Source organism: Pongo abelii, chromosome 21 (genome assembly GCF_028885655.2).
Source record: "Pongo abelii isolate AG06213 chromosome 21, NHGRI_mPonAbe1-v2.0_pri, whole genome shotgun sequence".
In the NCBI taxonomy this organism is placed as follows: Eukaryota; Metazoa; Chordata; class Mammalia; order Primates; family Hominidae; genus Pongo; species Pongo abelii.
In genome coordinates this window covers 37,541,322-37,560,457 of record NC_072006.2, presented here as the reverse complement: position 1 = coordinate 37,560,457, position 19,136 = coordinate 37,541,322, and the positions used below count along the sequence as shown (strand labels likewise).

The 19,136-nt window shown below is 42.8% G+C and overlaps 1 protein-coding gene across 2 annotated transcripts in view; it reads left to right on the top strand.

Moving 5' to 3' along the window:
- Window positions 1-19,136, top strand: part of CDK5RAP1 (CDK5 regulatory subunit associated protein 1) — a 41,141-nt gene that overhangs the window by 10,376 nt on the left and 11,629 nt on the right. For both annotated transcript variants that reach the window (XM_002830207.5, XM_054542146.2), the window contains exons 6-11: window positions 2,362-2,572; window positions 4,126-4,246; window positions 10,207-10,437; window positions 15,719-15,816; window positions 17,228-17,283; window positions 19,006-19,136. In XM_002830207.5, coding sequence (XP_002830253.5) covers window positions 2,362-2,572; window positions 4,126-4,246; window positions 10,207-10,437; window positions 15,719-15,816; window positions 17,228-17,283; window positions 19,006-19,136 — 848 coding nt within the window. The remainder of the gene's footprint in view (window positions 1-2,361; window positions 2,573-4,125; window positions 4,247-10,206; window positions 10,438-15,718; window positions 15,817-17,227; window positions 17,284-19,005) is intronic.

Below are 19,136 nucleotides of genomic sequence, written 5' to 3'. Positions count from 1 at the left end.
TTTTTTTTTTTTTTTTTTTTTTAACAGTCTCACGCTGTTGCCCAGACTGGAGTGGCATGATCATGGCTCATTGCAGCCTCCAACTCCTGGGCTCAAATGATCCTCTCACCTCAGCCTCCTGGGTAGCTAGGTCTACAGGTGTGTACAACCACACTTAGCTAATTTTTTGACCTTTTGTAGAAACAGGGTCTTGCTATATTGCCCAGGCTGGTCTTGAACTTCTGGGCTGAAGTGTGATCCTCTTGCCTCAATCTCCCAGAGTGCTGGGATTATAGGTGTGAGCCACTGCACCAGGCCTATCATCTTATTAGAAAGTTATGTTGGGCAGTTCTGATCTATATGACTGGAGACATTTCAAAAATAAATATTCTCTACCCTCTTCTGTCTCAGAATTTAGTTAATATATTTAACATTATGGAAAAACAGACTATCTCCATTGTGGAATAGTTAAATTAATCTCTCCTAACGATGGGTCCACACACAGATGGAGCATATTTAGTTATCAGATCCATGTAGTAATTGACGCAGGAGGATGGAAGGGTCAGCTGAAATGTTCTGTTCCATTTCAGTTCCTTCACTGTAGAAGCCTCAGGGTGTATATCTACTAAGAATTTCAGAAATCCCAAGAATAATTTAAAAAACTGTAGTAAAATATATATGAAATTACCATTTTAATCCTTTTTAATAGTATATTTCTATGGCACTAAGTATATTCACATTGTTTTGCACCCATCACCACCATCTATCTGCAGGACTTTTTTCTCTTCCCAAACTGAGACTACATATCCATTGAACACACGCTCCCCATTCCTCCTTCCCTCAGCCCCTGGCAGTCACCATTCTACTTTCTGTTTATGAATCTGACTACTCTAGATACCTCATGTAAGTGGAACCATACAATTTTGTCTTTTTTGTGACTGTCTTATTTGGCTTATCATAATGTCCTCAGGGTTCATGAGGTTACCTGTTGTAGCGTGTGTCAGAAATTCCTTCTTCTTTTTTTTTTTTTTTTTGGTGACAGGGTCTCAGTTTGTCGCCCAGGCTGGAGTGCAGTGGCGTGATCATGGCTCACTGCAGCCTCAAACTCCCAGGCTCAAGCAGTCCTCCTGCCTCAGCCTTCTGAGTAGCTGGGACTGCAGGCACGTGCCACGAGGACTGACTAATTTTTTTATTTTTTGTAGAGTTGTGGGTCTCACTGTGTTGCCAAGGCTGATCCTGAACTCCTGGGCTCAAGTGATCCACCCTCCTTGGCCTCCCAAAATGCTGGGATTACAGGTGTGAGCCATAGCACCTGGCCAGAATTTCCTTCCTTTATAAGGCTGAGTAATACTCCATTGTGAAAAAAAAAACAAAATTCCATTGTGTATATGTAGTACATTTTGTTTGTTCATTGAAAAATTATTTATTTATTTAACTGGCTTTGCGTAGATGCAAATATCTCTTCATTCATTAATAGACACTTGGGTTGCTTGCACCTTTTGGCTATTGTGGATAATAGTGCTATGAACATGGGCATACAAACAAGAATAGCCGTTAAATGTTTTCAAAGGGTATTTGTAATAAAGTGGACTTTAAGATATTATAACTTTAATAACATAATTTTTTTAGGATATGGAAGATAACAGCATAAATGGCTCACTCATTTCTTATAGGTTTTAGCAAGTATTATAGGCTAGAAGAGAGGGAAAGGGTTCAAGTGTAGTTGTGGGTAAGTAAGTTCCAGACACAAAATACTTTTTATTTCAGCACTAAGTAATTTTCAGTTGAAAGAAGACATGGTTCATGTCTTGAAAGGTTTGTGGGTGGTGGTTTAATTTTTTTTTTTTTTTTTTGAGACGGAGTTTCGCCCTTGTTGCCCAGGCTGGAGTACAATGGTGCGATCTTGGCCCACCGCAACCTCTGGCTCCTGGGTTCAAGCGATTCTCCTGCCCCTCAGCCTCCCGAGTAGCTGAGATTACAGGCATGTGCCACCATGCCTGGGTAATTTTGTATTTTTAGTAGAGACGGGGTTTCTCTATGTTGGTCAGGCTGAACTCTCAACCTCAGGTGATCCGCCTGCCTCGGCCTCCCAAAGTGAGGGGATTACAGCCATGAGCCACCGCACCTGGCTGGTGGTTTAATGTTTTTCTGAGCATTTAATTGAATTGCTCTGGAACCGTTTTCTGTGGTTTTCTTATATAGGGAGATGCAGGCTCCAGTGCGATGGGAGTGTTGGTTAAATTTGAAGGATGATACTCAATTCTTAGAGAAGTTTTCTGTGCCCTGGTCTTTAATCCCAGCTAGGGATAAAGTGGAATAAGAAGAAGCCATTAAACACCAGGTGAATTTGGGGAAAGGTGCTTGTTTCTTTTTCCCTTCCAGGCTGCATGGCTGAGAGGTTGAAGGAGGAGATTCTCAACAGAGAGAAAATGGTAGATATTTTGGCTGGTCCTGATGCCTACCGGGACCTTCCCCGGCTGCTGGCTGTTGCTGAGTCGGGCCAGCAAGCTGCCAACGTGCTGCTCTCTCTGGACGAGACCTATGCTGATGTCATGCCAGTCCAGACAAGCGCCAGTGCCACGTCTGCCTTTGTGTGAGTCACTGCCTAAGAGATAGGGAATAAGCCTCTTCTTTCTTTCACACTTTTTTTTTTTTTTTTTGAGACAGGGTCTTACTCTTGTCACCCAGGCTGGAGTGCAGTGTCATGATCAGGGCTCACTGCAGCCTTGACCTCCTGGGCTCTTGCTTTAGTCCCCCAAGTGGCTGGGACTACAGGTGTGCACCACCACACCCAGCTAATTTTTTTTTGAATTTTTACAGAAATAGGGTCTCACTATATTGCCCAGGCTGGTCTCAAACTCCTGAGCTTGGGTGATCCTCCCGCCTCAGTCTTCCAAAATCCTGGGATTATAAGGGTGAGCCACTGCGCCTGGCCATGACATTAAATTTTCTGTAACAGAGGTTGCCAAATAGCTTACTACCTCTTTTTGTAAATAAGGTTTTATTGGAATACAAGCATGCCCATTTATTCACATATTGCCTCTGGCTGCTTTTGCCACTAAAGCAAGGTTAAATAGTTGGGACAGAGACTATAGCCTGCTAAGTCTCAAATATTTACTATCGGGTTTTTTTTTTTTTTACAGAAAAGTTTGTCAACCTCTGTTTATTTTAATGGCTATATAATATTCTCTTGTTGGAATGCTTAGTAAAAATAATCGCTAACATTTATTACATAATTCTTCAGTGAATGTCTTTGATACATAGCAGTAATTATTTCCTTCAGATAGATTGAGGCTTTCACATACAGGATGTGAATTAAAGAGAGTGATTTAACTTAGATACCTAACAGTTGGATTAGGAAGGCGTGAAAAATGTAGAATTCTGTGTTTTAAATCCAGGGTCTCCTTGCCCTATATGCACACATATGCACACACTTTATAATATTTATTTTTTTCTGGTCTGGATGTAAAAAGTTCAGATAATATACTCATAAAAACAGTAGGTACAAACATATTCAGGCTGTCTGGAAAAAAGAATTTAAAAACAGTAGAGGGGCCAGGTGCGGTGGCTCACGCCTGTAATCCCAGCACTTTGGGAGGCTGAGGTGGGTGGATCACGAGGTCAAGAGATCGAGACCATCCTGGCCAACATGGAGAAATCCCGTCTCTACTAAAAATACAAAAATTAGCCAGGCGTGGTGGTGGGCGCCTGTAGTCCCAGCTACTTGGGAGGCTGAGGCAGGAGAATCACTTGAACCTGGGAGGTGGAGGTTGCAGTGAGCCAAGATTGTGCCACTGCACTCCAGCCTGGCGACAGAGTGAGACGCCGTCTCAAACAAAACAAAACAAAAAAACAGTAGAAAGTCCAAGTGTGGTAAGTGTGTATTCTAGCCCCTCACCGCTGTGCTTCCTCAGGCTAGTCACTGTCCCACTGGTTATAGTTTGGTTTATATTCTGTGATTAGATACCAATTTTTAAAGATAAAAAAGGTCTGCTTTAGTGCTTAGATCTTAGATTGGTCCAGTGTGAGCATTGTGGCAAGAGGATTCAGAGCCAAAGAATAATGCTATTGAAGCTGAGACCTGCTCCTTGGGTCACACCAGCACACCCTGCTACTGTTACTAAGTTCTGGTACTTTCTTCTCCAGGTCGATCATGCGAGGCTGTGACAACATGTGTAGCTACTGCATTGTTCCTTTCACCCGGGGCAGGGAGAGGAGTCGGCCTATTGCCTCCATTCTAGAGGAAGTGAAGAAGCTTTCTGAGCAGGTGAAGAGTTCTCTAGGCTTTCTTGCTGTGAACATGTTTGGGGGAGGATGAGGATAACCTTTGTAGTTTTGAGCCTATGCTGTCTCTGACTTATTGAAGTTTAGGACCATGCCTGGCCAGAAAGAACCACTTGGGTGTACATCATTGGTTTATTGCCCACAAATTACAGAGCTCCACTATGGAGGCAGCATGGTGGATGGAGAGGGCATGGGATTACAGTCAGGTGATGGAGTGTGAATTCTGGCTTGGTTCCTAGGCATGTCAATTTAACTGTCGTCGTAATGCAGTTTCCTCATCTATGAAAAGAGAATAAAAGAATACCTTGCTTGCAGGGTTATTAGAAGGATTGGAGGAAAAGTTTTTAAATTACCTGGCACATAGCTAAGTTTTCGAGGAATTATGAATTTGTCTCTTCCAGGAAAAACTCCCAGATTTATTGTTCATTTTATCACTGTGCCAGCTCACTAGTTGAGGGACAGAATAGATGAGGGGAGTAAGGCAGATCAGAAGCCACAGGGGAGATCTGCTCCTCTTTCTCCCACTGGGAGCTGGTCCTCAGATTTTGAGGAGGTCTTTTCCTTAGCCCCAGGCCTGAATCTGCTACCCCTGCAGAAGAGGACAATAGGTGGGAATATGGTGGCTTTTCCTAACAGTGGTGTCTCCCTGCTTCCTTACTTGTTTGGCTCAGGAATCATGGGAGAGGGCCAGGGTAGCCCCTGCCCCAGTTCTTTTTTTATTTTTTATTTTTGATACGGGCTTTCACTCTGTCACCCAAGCTGGAGTACGGTGGTGTGGTCAGAGCTCACTGCCACGTCACCTGCCTGGACTCAAGCAGTTCTCCCACTTCAGCCTCCCAAGTAGCTGGGATCACAGGTAGGTGCCACCACGCCCAGTGAATTTTTAAATTATTTGTAGAGATGAGGTCTCACTATGTTGCCCAGGCTGGTCTAGAACTCCTGGGATCAAGTAATCGTACTGTCTTGGCCTCCCAAAGTGCTGGGATTACAGTCATGAGCCACTGTGCCTGGCCTCCCTGCTCTAGTTCTAAGTCACCAGTTTGCTCTCATCCTCACATTCTGGCAGTGCTGTCTTCTCTTGCCCTACCCCCAGATAATCAGTTCCCTGATTTGGCCCCTAGCTGCTCCCCTGCTCTGTGAGGCATTCTCCATACCCCACTTCTCCAAGTGCTTCCTGGTCTAAAGTTGTCTCCTTCCTCTCCCCTTCCAGCTCTCCCTCAGTACCAAAACTCACTCTTTCAGGATAGAGACATTCTGTTTAAATAGATTGAGATGGTGACAAAACTCCCCAACCTTTCTAGGCCATTTGCCTATAAAAGAAGGAACTTAATAACATTAAAGTGAATCTTAGTGAATTCAAGGCCATAGACTTGTGGAAAATTAAGATTTTACTTGTATTTTAAAGTATCTGTTAGTCACTTAATGATTTTGCTTGTTTAGTAATTTTTAAAGATTTTTTCGTTCATTTAGATTTTTTAAACTACAGTTGCAAAGAGTATAGAATATTGTACCTTTAACAGAATGTCCATTTATTCATTCAAACAATGGTTGTCTATTGGAAGTCTTCTAAATAAACAACTTTTATAAAAAGTCTTTTTAATCTTTTTATATGAAAAATACTTAAATATACTGAAAAGAGGGAATAGTATAATGACCCCTCTGCCCCAGCTAACAATCACCTAAATTTAACAATTGTTGCATTTTGCCATATTTGTTTCATTTACTTTTATTTTTTATTTTTTTTTGGCTGGAGTGTAGTGGTATGATCTTGGCTCACTGCAGCCTCCACCTCCCAGATTCAAGTGATTCTCCTGCCTTATCCTCCTGAGTAGCTGGGATTATAGGTGCCTGGCACCACACCCGGCTATTTTTTTTTTTTTTTTTTTTTTTGAGACAGAGTTTTTCTCTTATTACCCAGGCTGGAGTGCAATGGTGTGATCTCGGCTCACCACAACCTCCGCCTCCCGGGTTCAAACGATTCTCCTGCCTCAGCCTCCCGAGTAGCTGGGATTATAGGCATGCGCCACCACGCCTGGCTAATTTTGTATTTTTTAAGTAGAGGCGGGGTTTCTCCATGTTGTTCAGGCTGGTCTCGATCTCCTGACCTCAGGTGATCCTCCTGCCTCGGCCTCCCAAAGTATTGGGATTACAGGTGAGAGCCACTGCGCCTGGCTTAATTTTTGTATTTTTAATAGAGACAGCGTTTCACCATGTTAGGCTGGTCTCAAACTCCTGATCTCAAGTGATCCACCCGCCTCGGCCTCCCAAAGTGCTGGGATTACAGATGTGAGCCCACCACGCCTGGCCTCATTTATTTTTTTCTTATTGAAAACGTATTTCAAAGTAGAGCATGTCATTTCATCCTTAAGAATGCATCTCTAAAAAATAAGGATATTTTCTTTTTTAAAAATTTAAAAATCTTTTTATTACTTACTTACTTATTTATTTTTGAGATGGAGTTTTGCTCTTTTTGCCCAGGCTGGAGTGCAATGGCACAATCTTGGCTCACCACAACCTCCGCCTCCCAGGTTCAAGTGATTCTCCTGCCTCAGCCTCCCAAGTAGCTGGGATTACAGATGTGCACCACTACACCCAGCTAATTTTGTATTTTTAGTAGATATGGGGTTTCACCATGTTGGCCAGGCTAGTCTCAAACTCCTAACCTCAGGTAATTCACCCAGCTCAGCCTCCCAAAGGGCTGGGATTACAGGTATGAGCCACTGTGCCTGGCCTATTTATTTATTTACTTATTTATTTATTTTGAGACAGAGTCTTGTTCTGTTGCCCAGGCTGGAGTGCAGTGTTATGATCTTGGCTCACTGCAACCTCTGCCCCTGGGACTCAAGTGATCCTCCTGCCTCAGCCTCCTGAGTAGCTGGGATTATAGGCACGCACCACCATGTGCTGCTAAAGAATATTTTTATTTTATTTTATTTATTTATTGAGAGACGGAATTTTGCTTTTTTTGCCCATGCTGGAGTACAATGGCACGATCTCAGCTCACTGCAACCTCCGCCTCCTGGGTTCATGTGATTCTTCTGCTTCAGCCTCCTGAGTAACTGGGACTGCAGGCATGCGCCACCATACTCAGCTCATTTTTGTATTTTTAGTAGAGACGGGGTTTCACCATGTTGGGCAGGCTGGTCTCGAACTCCTGACCTCAGGTGATCTACCCGCCTTGGCCTCCTAAACTGCTAGGATTACAGGCATGAGCCACCGTGCCTGGCCAAAAATATTTTTAATACCATTAGTTCTTCCAGTAAGATTAACAAAAATTGCTAAATACTGTCTCATTCCAGTTCATCCTTATTTGGAGTTCCCCAATTGTTCCTTAAGTCATTCTGCATTTGGTTTGTATGTCTTTTTATATATGTGTGTGTATTTTACTTAGTTTTATATCCTACTTTTTAATAAACTTTTTGTTTTGGAATGACTTTACATTTATAGGAAAGTTGCAAAGAGAGTTTCCTCAAGCGTTGCCATCTTTCTTTGGTACATTTTTTGGTGCTGTAATCCCAGCACTTTGGGAGGCCAAGGCAGGAAGGTGCCTTGAGCGTAGGAGTTCAAGACCAGCCTGGGCAACACAGGGAGCTGCTGTCTCTATTACAAAACAAACAAAGCAAAAACTAAGAGATTAATATTGGTATGTTACTATTAACTCTCTTCAGACTTTATTTGGATTTTGCCAGTTTCTCCACTAATGTCTTATTTCGTTTCCAGGATCCAATCCAGGATCCACATTGCATTTAGTATATCCTGCTTTTTAGATTAACAGTATGTCACGACTTATACAAATAAATAGCCTTTATGGAGACTGGAGTTATGACAACTAAATGCATTGCATGGTCCTCGATTGGGATTCTGATCAGGGAAAAAAATGTTATAAAGAACATTATTTGGGCCTGGTATGGTGGCTCACACCTGTAATCCTAGCATTTTGGGAGGCCGTGGTGTGCAGATTGCCTGAGCTCCAGAGTTTGAGACTAGCCTGGGCAGCTTGGCAAAACCTGTCTCTACTAAAAAATACAAAAAGTTAGCCTGGCGTGGTGACACACGCCTGTAGTCCCAGCTACTCAGGAGGCTGAAGCAGGAGAATCGCTTGAACCTGGGAGGCGGAGATTGCAGTGAGCCAAGATCGCGCTAGTGGACTCCAGCCTGGGCAACAGAGTGAGACTTTGTCTCAAAAAACAAAAATAACAACAACAACAACAACAAAACATTATTTGGACTATTGGTAACATCTGATTTATAGAAAGTAGATTAGATAATAGTATCAGGACAATTATTGATAATTGTCCTGAAATTATATAGGAGAATGCCCTTGTTTTTAGGAAATATATACTAAAATATTTGGGAGTAAAAGAGTATGATATCTGCGACTTTTTCTCAGAAGGCTTAAAAAAAATGTCATGTGTGTTGAGAGAGTGTATATGAGTATCTGAATGTGAATGATAAACAAATGGGGTGCAGTGTTAACATTTGATGAATTTGGGCAAAGAGTATATGGGAATTCTTTTAATATTGCAGTTTGTCTGTAAATTGAAATTATGTCAAAATAAAGTTACAAAACAAGTCTTTTTTAGCAACCATTATTTGTGAAACTTTATAATATAATATTTCTATTTTTTGAGATGGAGTCTCGCTCTGTTGCCCAGGCTGGAGTGCAGTGGCATGGTCTCGGCTCACTGCAGCCTCTGCCTCCCGGGTTCAAGCGATTCTCCTGCCTCACCCTCCTTAGTAGCTGGGATTAGGTGCCTGCCACCACGCCCAGCTAATTTTTTGTATTTTTAGTAGAGACAGGGTTTCACTATGTTAGCCAGGCTGGTCTGAACTCCTGACCTTGTGATCTGCCCACCTTGGCCTCCCAAAGTGCTGGGATTTCAGGAGGGAGCCACTGCACCTGGCCTATAATATAAATTTTCAAACAGACAAATAGAAAGACTAGTATAATAGAAAAACGTGATTATTAACATTTTGTCATACACCTATCTCCATGCACCCATACATGTATTTTTTCTGAACCATTTGAAGTAATTTGTAGACCTCAGGACACTTGCCCCTAGATACTTCAGTATGTATCTCCTATGAGTAACAATTTTTCTCTTCATAACCATGATATCATTGTCATATGTATGAAAATCAATAGTTATTTAAGCCAGACACTTTGGGAGGCTGAGGTGGGAGGATTGCTTGAGTTTAGGAGTTTAAAACCAGTCTGTGCAACATGGTGAAATCCCATCTCTACAAAAGTAAAAAAAAGTAGTCCCAGCTACTTGGGAGGCTGAGGCAGGAGGATTGTTTAAGCCTGGGAGGTTGAGGCTGCAGTGAGCTATGATCGTGCTGCTGCACTCCAGCCTGGGCAACAGAGGGAGACCCTTTCTCAAGAAGAAGAAGAAGAAAAAAATCTAAAACAGCTCTTTTATTTTGTTGTTGTTGTTGTTTGCTTTAAATGATGCATTAACTTTTTGAAGAGATCAGACATGAGTCTCCTTTGTCTGATTTTTACCTCATGTTGTCATTTAATATATCTCCCTGAATTCTGGTAACTGGAAGTTAGGTGTAAAAGCTTGATTAGTTTAGGTTAAATATTTTTGGTGAGAATACTTTATATAGTCATGGTGTATAACATTCAAATGACAGATCTATCATAAATTAACCATTATTGTGGATTATTGAGTTTGTTTCCAGTTTTGATTCTAAATAATGTTTTGAAGATTAATTTTTATATAAGGCTTTATTATGAAGTTTAGGTCTTTAGGTAAGATGTCTAAGCTTGAAATTATTCGGTTATAGACACAACACATTTATAGGTGACTCTTGGTAGGTTTGATTTTTCTTTTGTTTAAAACAGAAGATTTGTTAATTTCAGCTAATTTTTAATTAGTGTTTTTTTATGAAGCTACCCAAAAGTTTTAAAATTCCAATATATTTTCCCGTGTTTAGGGGCTGAAAGAAGTCACACTTCTTGGTCAGAATGTTAATAGTTTTCGGGACAATTCAGAGGTCCAGTTCAACAATGCAGTGCCTACCAATCTCAGCCATGGCTTTACCACCAACTATAAAACCAAGCAAGGAGGACTTCGTTTTGCTCATCTTCTGGATCAGGTCTCCAGAGTAGATCCTGAAATGAGGATCCGTTTTACCTCTCCCCATCCCAAGGATTTTCCCGATGAGGTGAGTGTCAGGTTAGCTGTGACAAACTGATATTAGTATTCTTGAGCATGCCAAAGGCTGGACCCAGTAGGGATGCAGCAGAGACCTGGAGTCCTGCTTAGGGATCCTGTGGGGTATTGCTGCATCACCCTCTGGATCTGCTGGTCCTTGGAAGATTTGAAGTCCGCTAGTGGCTGGGCATGGGGCTTACACCAATAGTCTCAACACTTGGAGAGGCTGAGGCAGGTGGATTGCTTGAGCTCAGGAGTTGGAAACCAGCCTGGGCAACATGGCGAAACCCCATCTCTACTGCAAATACAAAAAATTAGCCGGGTGGGGTGGCATACGACTGTAGTTCCAACTACTTGGGAGACTGAGGTGGCATATGACTGTAGTTCCAGCTACTTGGGAGACTGAGGTGGGAGAATCACGTGAGCCCAGGAAGTCAAGGCTGCAGTGAGCCGAGATCGCACCACTGCACTCCATCCTGGGTGAGATAGCGAGACTCTGTCTCGAAAAAGAAGTCTGCCAAGGTGGGAGTGGAGGTAGGACTGATATTCAGCAGGAGGTTAAGACCACCTGCGGGACCGTGAGGGCTATACAGAGAGGATTTGTTACAAAGTGGGCAGCTGAGTGGTAATAATGGTGGTGGGGCGGTAATGGTGGTGTGGGGCGGACAGGAAGGAGGTGATGTGGTGCTCTGGGAAACAGCCCAGACTTTCGCCTCAGACAGACCCGGGTTCAAATCTCAGCTTTTCCACCGCTTTACCAGTGAGCATGTGATGTTTTCAACTTTTCATCTTTATCTGTAAAATGGGGTTAATAAGGGGTTAACAGTTACCTCCTGCTTTGGATTGTTGTGAAATAGATACAAAGGCATACCTTGTTTTATTGCACTCTACAGATATTATGGAGTTATTTTTAACAAATGGAAGGTTTGTGGCAACTCTGAATAAGTCTGTCAGCACCATTTTTCCAACAGCATGTGCTTACTTCATGTCTCTGTGTCATAGTTTGGTAATTTTTGCAATATTTCAAACTTCATTATTATTATGTCTGTTATGGTGATCTGTGATCAGTGCTATTTAATGTTATTCTTAAAATTGTTTCGGGACACCATGAGCCACACCCACATAAGACAGTGATCTAAATTGGTAAATGGTGTGTGTGTTCTGACTGCTCCACAGATGGCCATTCCCCCATCTCTCTCCCTTTCCTCAGGCCTCCCTATTCCCTGAGACACAACAATATTGAAATTGGGCCATTTAATCACCCTACAATGGCCTCTAAAGTGCTCAAGTGAAGGGAAGGGTTGCATGGCTCTCACTTGAAATCAAAAGCCAGAAATGTTTAAGCTTACTTAGGAAATCATGTTGAAAGCTGAGCTAGGCTGAAAGCTGAGCTAGGCTGAAAGCTAGACCTCTTATGTCAACCAGCCAAGTTGTAAATGCAAAGGAAAAGTTCATGAAGGAAATTAAAAGTACTATTCCACTGAACACATGAATGATAAGAAAACAGCCTTTTTGGCCGGGTGTGGTGGCTCACAGGCCGGGCACAGTGACTCACACCTTTAATCCCAGCACTTTGGAAGGCCAAGGTGGGTGGATCACCTGAGGTCAGGAGTTCTACACCAGCCTGGCCAACATGGCAAAACGCTGTCTCTACTAAAAATAGAAAAATTGGCTGGGTTTGGTCGTGCAGACCTGTAATCCTAGCTGCTTGGGAGGCTGAGGCAGGAGAATTGCTTGAACCTGGGAGGCAGAGGTTGCAGTGAGCCGAGATTGTGCCACTGCATTCCAGCCTGGGCAATAGAGTGAGACTCCATCTCAAAAAAAACAAAAACAAAAACAAAACCCCAAAAAACCACTAACAACAAAACCCAGCCTTTTTGCTGATATGGAGAAAGCTTTAGTAATCTAGAGAGAAGATCAAAGAAGCCGCAGCACTGCCTTAAGCCAAAGCCTAATCCAGAGCAAGGCCTTACCTCTCTTCAGTTCTCTGAAGGCCAAGAGAGGTGAGGAAGCTGAAGAAGAAACGTTTGAAGCTAGCAGAGGTTGACTTACAAGGTTTGAGGGAAGAAGCCATCTCTCTAACTTCAAAGTGCAAGGGGAAGCCATAGTGCTGATGTAGAAGCTGTGCAAGTTATCCAGAAGATTTAGCTAAGATCAATGATGAAGGTGGTTCTACTAAACAACAGATTTGCAGTGTAAATGAACAGTCTTCTAGTGGAAGAAGATGTCATCTGGGACTTCCATAGCTAGAGAAGAGAAATCAGTGCCATTCTTCAAAGCTTCAAAGGACAGGCTGACTGTGTCTCGTTTCCTTTTAAAAAAATTAGAGGTGGGGTCTTGCTGTATTGCCCAGGCTGGTCTTGAACACCTGACCTCAAGCAGTTCTCCCACCTAGGCCTCTCAAAGTGCTGGGATCACAGGCGTGAGCCACTGCGCCCAGCCAGACTCTCTTGTTAGGGGCCAAGGCAGCTGGTGACTTTAAGTTGAAGCCAGTGCTGATTTGCCATTCTGAAAATCCTAGGGCCCTTAAGAATGATGCTAAAGAGGATGTTACTTCCTCCACCGAAGTCGTGAGCCCCTCAAAATCATCCATGAATGTTGAAATCAGTGTCTTCCAAACTCCTATTAATGTTGACATTTCGACCTCTTCCCATGAATCATTAATGTTCTTAATGGCATCTAGAATGATGAATTCTTTCTGGAATGTTTTCAGTTTACTCTGCCCAGTTCCATCACAGAAGTCACTGTCTATGACAGCTATAGCTTTATGAAATATATTTCTTAAATAATAAGAATTGATCTTATATAAACTAAAAATTAAAATAATAGGGCTTGAAAGTTGAAATTACTCCTTGATCCATGGGCTGCAAAATGGATATTGTGTTAGCAGGCATAAAAACAACACTAATAATCTCCTTGTACATCTCTTTCAGAGCTCTGGGATGACTAGGTGCATTGTCAATGAACAGTCATATTTAGAAAGGAATCTTTTTTCCTAAGCAGTAGGTCTCAACAGTGAGCTTAAAATATTCAGTGGTGGCTCATCCCTATAATCCCAGCACTTTGGGAGGTTGAGGCAGGAGAATCACTTGAGCCTACAAGTTGGACACCAGCCCAGGCAACATAACAACTTTATAGTTTTTATTTTATTTTTTTATTTTTATTTTTTTTCGAGACTGAGTCTTGCTCTGTCACCCAGGCTGGAGTGCGGTGGTGCGATCTCAGCTCACTGCAACCTCTGCCTCCCAGGTTCAAGCAGTTCTCCTGCCTTGCCTCCCAAGTAGCTGGGACTACAGGCACGCACCACCATGCCTGGCTAATTTTTGTATTCTTAGTAGAGACTTAGTAGAGATGTTGGCCAGGCTGGTCTCGAACTCTTGACCTTGTGATCCACGCGCCTTGGCCTCCTAAAGTGCTGGGATTACAGGCGTGAGCCACTGCACCCGGCCCTATAATTTTTAAATAAAAAAATTAGCTGGGCATGGTGGCACATGCCTGTCGTCATAGTTACTTGGGAGGCCGGAACAGGAGAATCGCTTGGCCTAGGAGTTCAAGGTTGGGGTGAGCTACAGTTTCATTGCACTCTAGCGAGGATGATAGAGTGAGACCCTATCTCAATATATTAAAAAAATATAAATATAATGAAATTAAGGTATGTACATTGTTTTCACTTAATAGACTGCAGTATAGAGTAAATATAACTTTTATTTGCACTGGGAAACCAAAAAGTTTGTGTCACTCCCTTTATTGCAATATTTTTGTCATTGTGGTGATCTGGAACCGAACCTGTGATATCTCTGAGGTATGCCTATATTGTGTCAAAGGTACTTAGCACAGTGCCTGGCATGGAGTAGGTAGCGCACATCTGAAACCTTTTTTTGGAGGTTTTTTGTTTCAGTGAAAAGTCTTTCTTTTGGCCCCCACTTTCATCTTTTTTCGTCTGGATTGTCTTCTTATTGAGTTGTAAAAGTTCTTTACATATCCTTTATTTTTTTGACCATTGCAAAGGAGCCTTTCTTGCAATGGAGGAGAGAGACTGGACTCTGTTCTCTTTATGTTTTCTTTTCTTTTCTTTTTCCTTTTTTTTTTTTTTTTTTTTTTTGAGATGTTTGGAGTTTCGCTCTGTCACCCAGGCAAGAGCGCAGTGGTGTGATCTGGCCTCACTGCAACCTCTGCCTCCTGGGTTCAAGTGATTCTCCTGCCTCAGCCTCCTGAGTAGCTGGGATTACAGGTGCACACCACCATGTCCAGCTAATTTTTGTATTTTTAGCAGAGACGGGGTTTTACCATGTTGGCCAGGCTGGTCTCGAACTGCTGACCTCAAATGATTTGCCCACCTCAGCCTCCCAAAGTGCTGGGATTGCAAGTGTGAGCCACCGCGCCCAGCCTCTTTATGTATTCTTGATTCAAATCCTTTGTCAATATGTTTTCAAATATTTTCCCCTAGTATCAGTTTTTTGATGGTATATATTTTTTTCCTTTTTTCTTCTTTTAAAAATTAAAAAAAAAAAATAGACCCAAGGTCTTGCTATGTTGTTCAGGCTGGTCTTGAACTCTTGGCCTCAAGCAATCCTCCTGCCTTGGCTTCCCAAAGTGCTGGGATTACAGAGGTGAGTCATGACACCTGACCTGATGGTATCTTTAAAAGTGCCTAGTTTGGGCTGGGCATGGTGGCTCACGCCTGTAATCCCCGCACTTTGGGAGGCTGAGGCAGGCGGATCACTTGAGGTCAGTATTTCTAGCCCAGCCTGGGCAACATCATCTCTACTAAAAATACAAAAGTTAGCCAGGTGTGGTGGTTTGCGCCTGTAATCCCTGCTACTGGGGAGGCTGAGGCAGGAGAATCGCTTGAACCCAGGAGACAGAGGTTGCAGTGAGTGGAGATGGCACCACTGTACTCCAGCCTGGGCGGCGGAGTGATACTCTGTCTCAAAAAAAAGAAAGTGACTACTTTGTAAGCTAGATGAAAGAAGTGCCATTTTTTTCCTACTTTGCCTGCCGACCCTAGTGTCAGCACTACGTGTATTCAGCTCCATGGCTTTAATCTGACCTCTGCTTACTTTCTTCTCTCTACTCTTTGAAAGCAGAGATGCCATCAGGTGAAATGTCTGGGACAGATAGAACGGGGCTGGAACGAAAGTTAGGGAATAGGTGATTTTTTGTGTCTGGTTTAATTAACCTCTTAATTATGTGAAAATTGACCTTGGAGGATACATAGTAAGAGCAGTGTTGCTTTCTGTAAGGTTCTTTGGTGAGATTGTGATTAACTATAATGTGTTCTGTTTCATCAGGTTCTGCAGCTGATTCATGAGAGAGAGAACATCTGTAAACAGATCCACCTGCCAGCCCAGAGTGGAAGCAGCCGTGTGTTGGAGGCCATGCGGAGGGGGTCAGACTTGCTTGGAGAGGGGGCAACCCCCACTTTTCCATGTTTCCTTAATGACCAGTGTCTTCGTTGCCAAGAACCTAGCGTAGTGTGTGGCACAAAGTAGCTGCTCAGTAAATATTTATTGTATGACTAAGCCACTAGGCACTGGAGTTTGCTTCTGCTCACTTCATAAGCAAAGGCTAAGGACTGGTCACCCATTTTCGCTGTTTAGTTTAAAAAGCATAAATATTTACTGAGCAGCTACCGTGTGACAGTAAGTATTTATTGTATGACTAAGCCAAGGGGCACTGGAGCTTGCTTCACTAACTCCATAACATAGGCTAAGGACTGGGTCACCCATTTTCACTGTTTAGTATGTTTTTGTTTTTTTTTTTAAATTAAGCACCTATGGTGTGGCACACTCTGAGATTTTAATTCTTTAATGTTAACATTAAGGTTTTGTTACATCTTGGAATTTAAATGTCGCTCTCTGTGTTCACTTTCTTTGAGAATAATAAGTATTACACAGATGAGACTGAAGGGAGAATCTGTCCCAAGGCAAGCTGTATGGAATTAGTGCTTTGTCTTGTTTTCCACAGGGCATAGTGTTTTAAGGTCCTCTAAAATGTTTAATCTGTCTAGATTTATTAGTTAAATAAAAAAAGCTATTTAGAATAGTTTATGCTGGCCAGGCACTGTGGCTTCTGCCTGAATCCAAGCACTTTGGGAGGCCGAGGTGGGCAGATTGCCTGAGCTCAGTAGTTTGAGAATAGACCAGCTTGGGCAACATGGGGAAATCCAGTCTTTACACACACACACACCTGGGCAACATGGGGAAACCCAGTCTCTACACACACAAACACACACACACACACACACACCTGGGCAACATGGTGAAACCCAGTCCCTATAAACACACACATGCACACACCTGGGCAACATGGTGAAACCCAGCCCCTACACACACACACACACACACACACCTGGGCAACATGGCGAAACCCACTCTCTCTACACACACACACATATACACACACACACACTAGCTGGGTGTGGTGGCGCACATCTGTGGTCCCAGCTACTCAAGAGGCTGAGGTGGAAGGATCACTTGAGCCCAGGAGTTTGAGTTGCAGTGAACCGAGATTGTGCCATTGCACTCCAGCCTGAGAGACAGAGCGAGACTCTGTCTCAAAAAAAAAAAAAAAAAAAAAAAATAGTTTATGTCCTTAAATAAAAATTCACAGGCTCTAGATTAGATTAGAAGATACAGCTTGGATCAAAAGGGCTCTTTTGGATACTTTAATTTACTCGTGTGCCCTGCCATGTGGATGAGAAGTGATTACATGTGGGAATTCATAGTGTTATCTTTTTATAGCATTCATTTAAAAAGGTTGGATTTATGTAGGCCTTTTCCTTTTGTTCTTTATTGCAGATATTCAAGAGAAGCTTATGTGGAGTTAGTTCACCATATTAGAGAATCTATTCCAGGTACATTTAAGAAACTCATTCTGCTGAGCATGTTACTCTACCAGTGACCAGCCTTGTGGTTAGATACAGGCAACTGTCAACACCTTTGGCATTTCCTTGTGACACAATTTCATACCTTTTGTGCTCTTCTTCTTTGTCTTTCTCTCTCCTTGTATTCTTTCTTTTATGTCTTTCTGATTTTTTGTTGTCTTAGTCCTGCTGGAAATACTTAGGTGGGGATCACCTTGTGGCCTCAAGGCTATAGAGATTCCTTTTCTATGGTCTTTGTATTTCTGGACATAGAGGAAAGACCTTATCTTATCTTGTAAGGTGGCAAAGTTATGTCTAAATTAGTTCTGATTTGAGAACAATTGATATCTTTTAAAATGTGTACTTTTTCTAACTAGCTTTATGGCAACTTATTACTGTAAATTTTAGAGATAATTCCTTTTGTATTATCTTATTCCATATTCCCCTTCTCTGGCCCCTTCCTCCTAATAAAATACTCTGTAGTCTTTTAGTTTAGATTTGGTTGAGGGTGTATACATTTTTCCTCAAATTTCTAATTATTACAACTTTTTTTTTAATTTGAGACAGAATCTTGCTCTGTTGCCCAGGCTAGAGTACAGTGGTGCAATCTCGGCTCACTGCAGCTTCTGCCTGCCAGGTTCAAGCGATTCTCGTGCCTCAGCCTCCCAAGTAGCCGGGACTACAGGCAACCATGCCCAGCTAATTTTTGTATTTTTTTGTAGAGATGGGGTTTCACCATGTTGCCCAGGCTGGTCCCGAACTCCTGACCTCAAGTGATCTGCCTGCCTCAGCCTGCCAAAGTGGTGGGATTACAGGCATGAGCCACTGCACCTGGCCTAATTATTTTAACTTTTATGCACAAATACTTTCGTTTTGATGGGGCAGGGTAATGCAGAGGCTAGGTATGTGGCTATGGGTCAAGCTCCACTGTTACAGGCTGTGTGATAGCAGATAAGAGACTTCATTTCTGTGGGATGCAGCTTTCTCATCTGTAAAATGGAGTTAATAGTACTCACCTCATTGGGTCATTGGAATAATTTTTTTTGGGGGGATAGGTTATCATTCTGTCACCCAGGCTGGAATGCAGTGGCATGAACACAGTTCCCTGCAGCCTTGACCTCCCTGGGCTCAGGTGATCCTCATACCTCAGCCTCCTGAGTAGCTGGGACTACACTTGAATACCACCCTGCCTGGCTAATTTTTGTATTTTTTGTAGAGATGAGATTTTGCCATGTTGGCCAGGCTGGTCTTGAACTCCTGACCTCAAGTGATCCGCCCACCTTGGCCTCTCAAAGTGCTGGGATTACAGGGGTGAGCTACCGCACCCAACCGCTACTACTGTCTTAGATGACCATTGTATCAAACCAAATTCAGAAATATATTTTTGTATGAAGCACCACAAGGTTTTCACTGGTAAGAGGACTGATATGAAAATGTGGACTCCCTACTGTGTCCCTAAATGCAGCATTGGAAGTGGAGATACCTTTTCTAGTGCTTAGGGGAAATGTAGGCCAAGAAGCTGGTCTCTGTCATGGAATGCTGTGGATGAACAGGCCTATCCCGCCTTACTCTGTAGTATTTTGTTTTACTTATGAATGGTCCTAGGGAGGACCTTACAGTTGCTATGCCTCCCTTGTAATCCACATATGCTGAAGGCCTCCCTTGAAGGTAGACAGCAGGCAGTGACCTGTCATCCTTTGCTGTGTGTCACAGGTGTGAGCCTCAGCAGCGACTTCATTGCTGGCTTTTGTGGTGAGACGGAGGAAGATCATGTTCAGACAGTCTCTTTGCTCCGGGAAGTTCGGTACAACATGGGCTTCCTCTTTGCCTACAGCATGAGACAG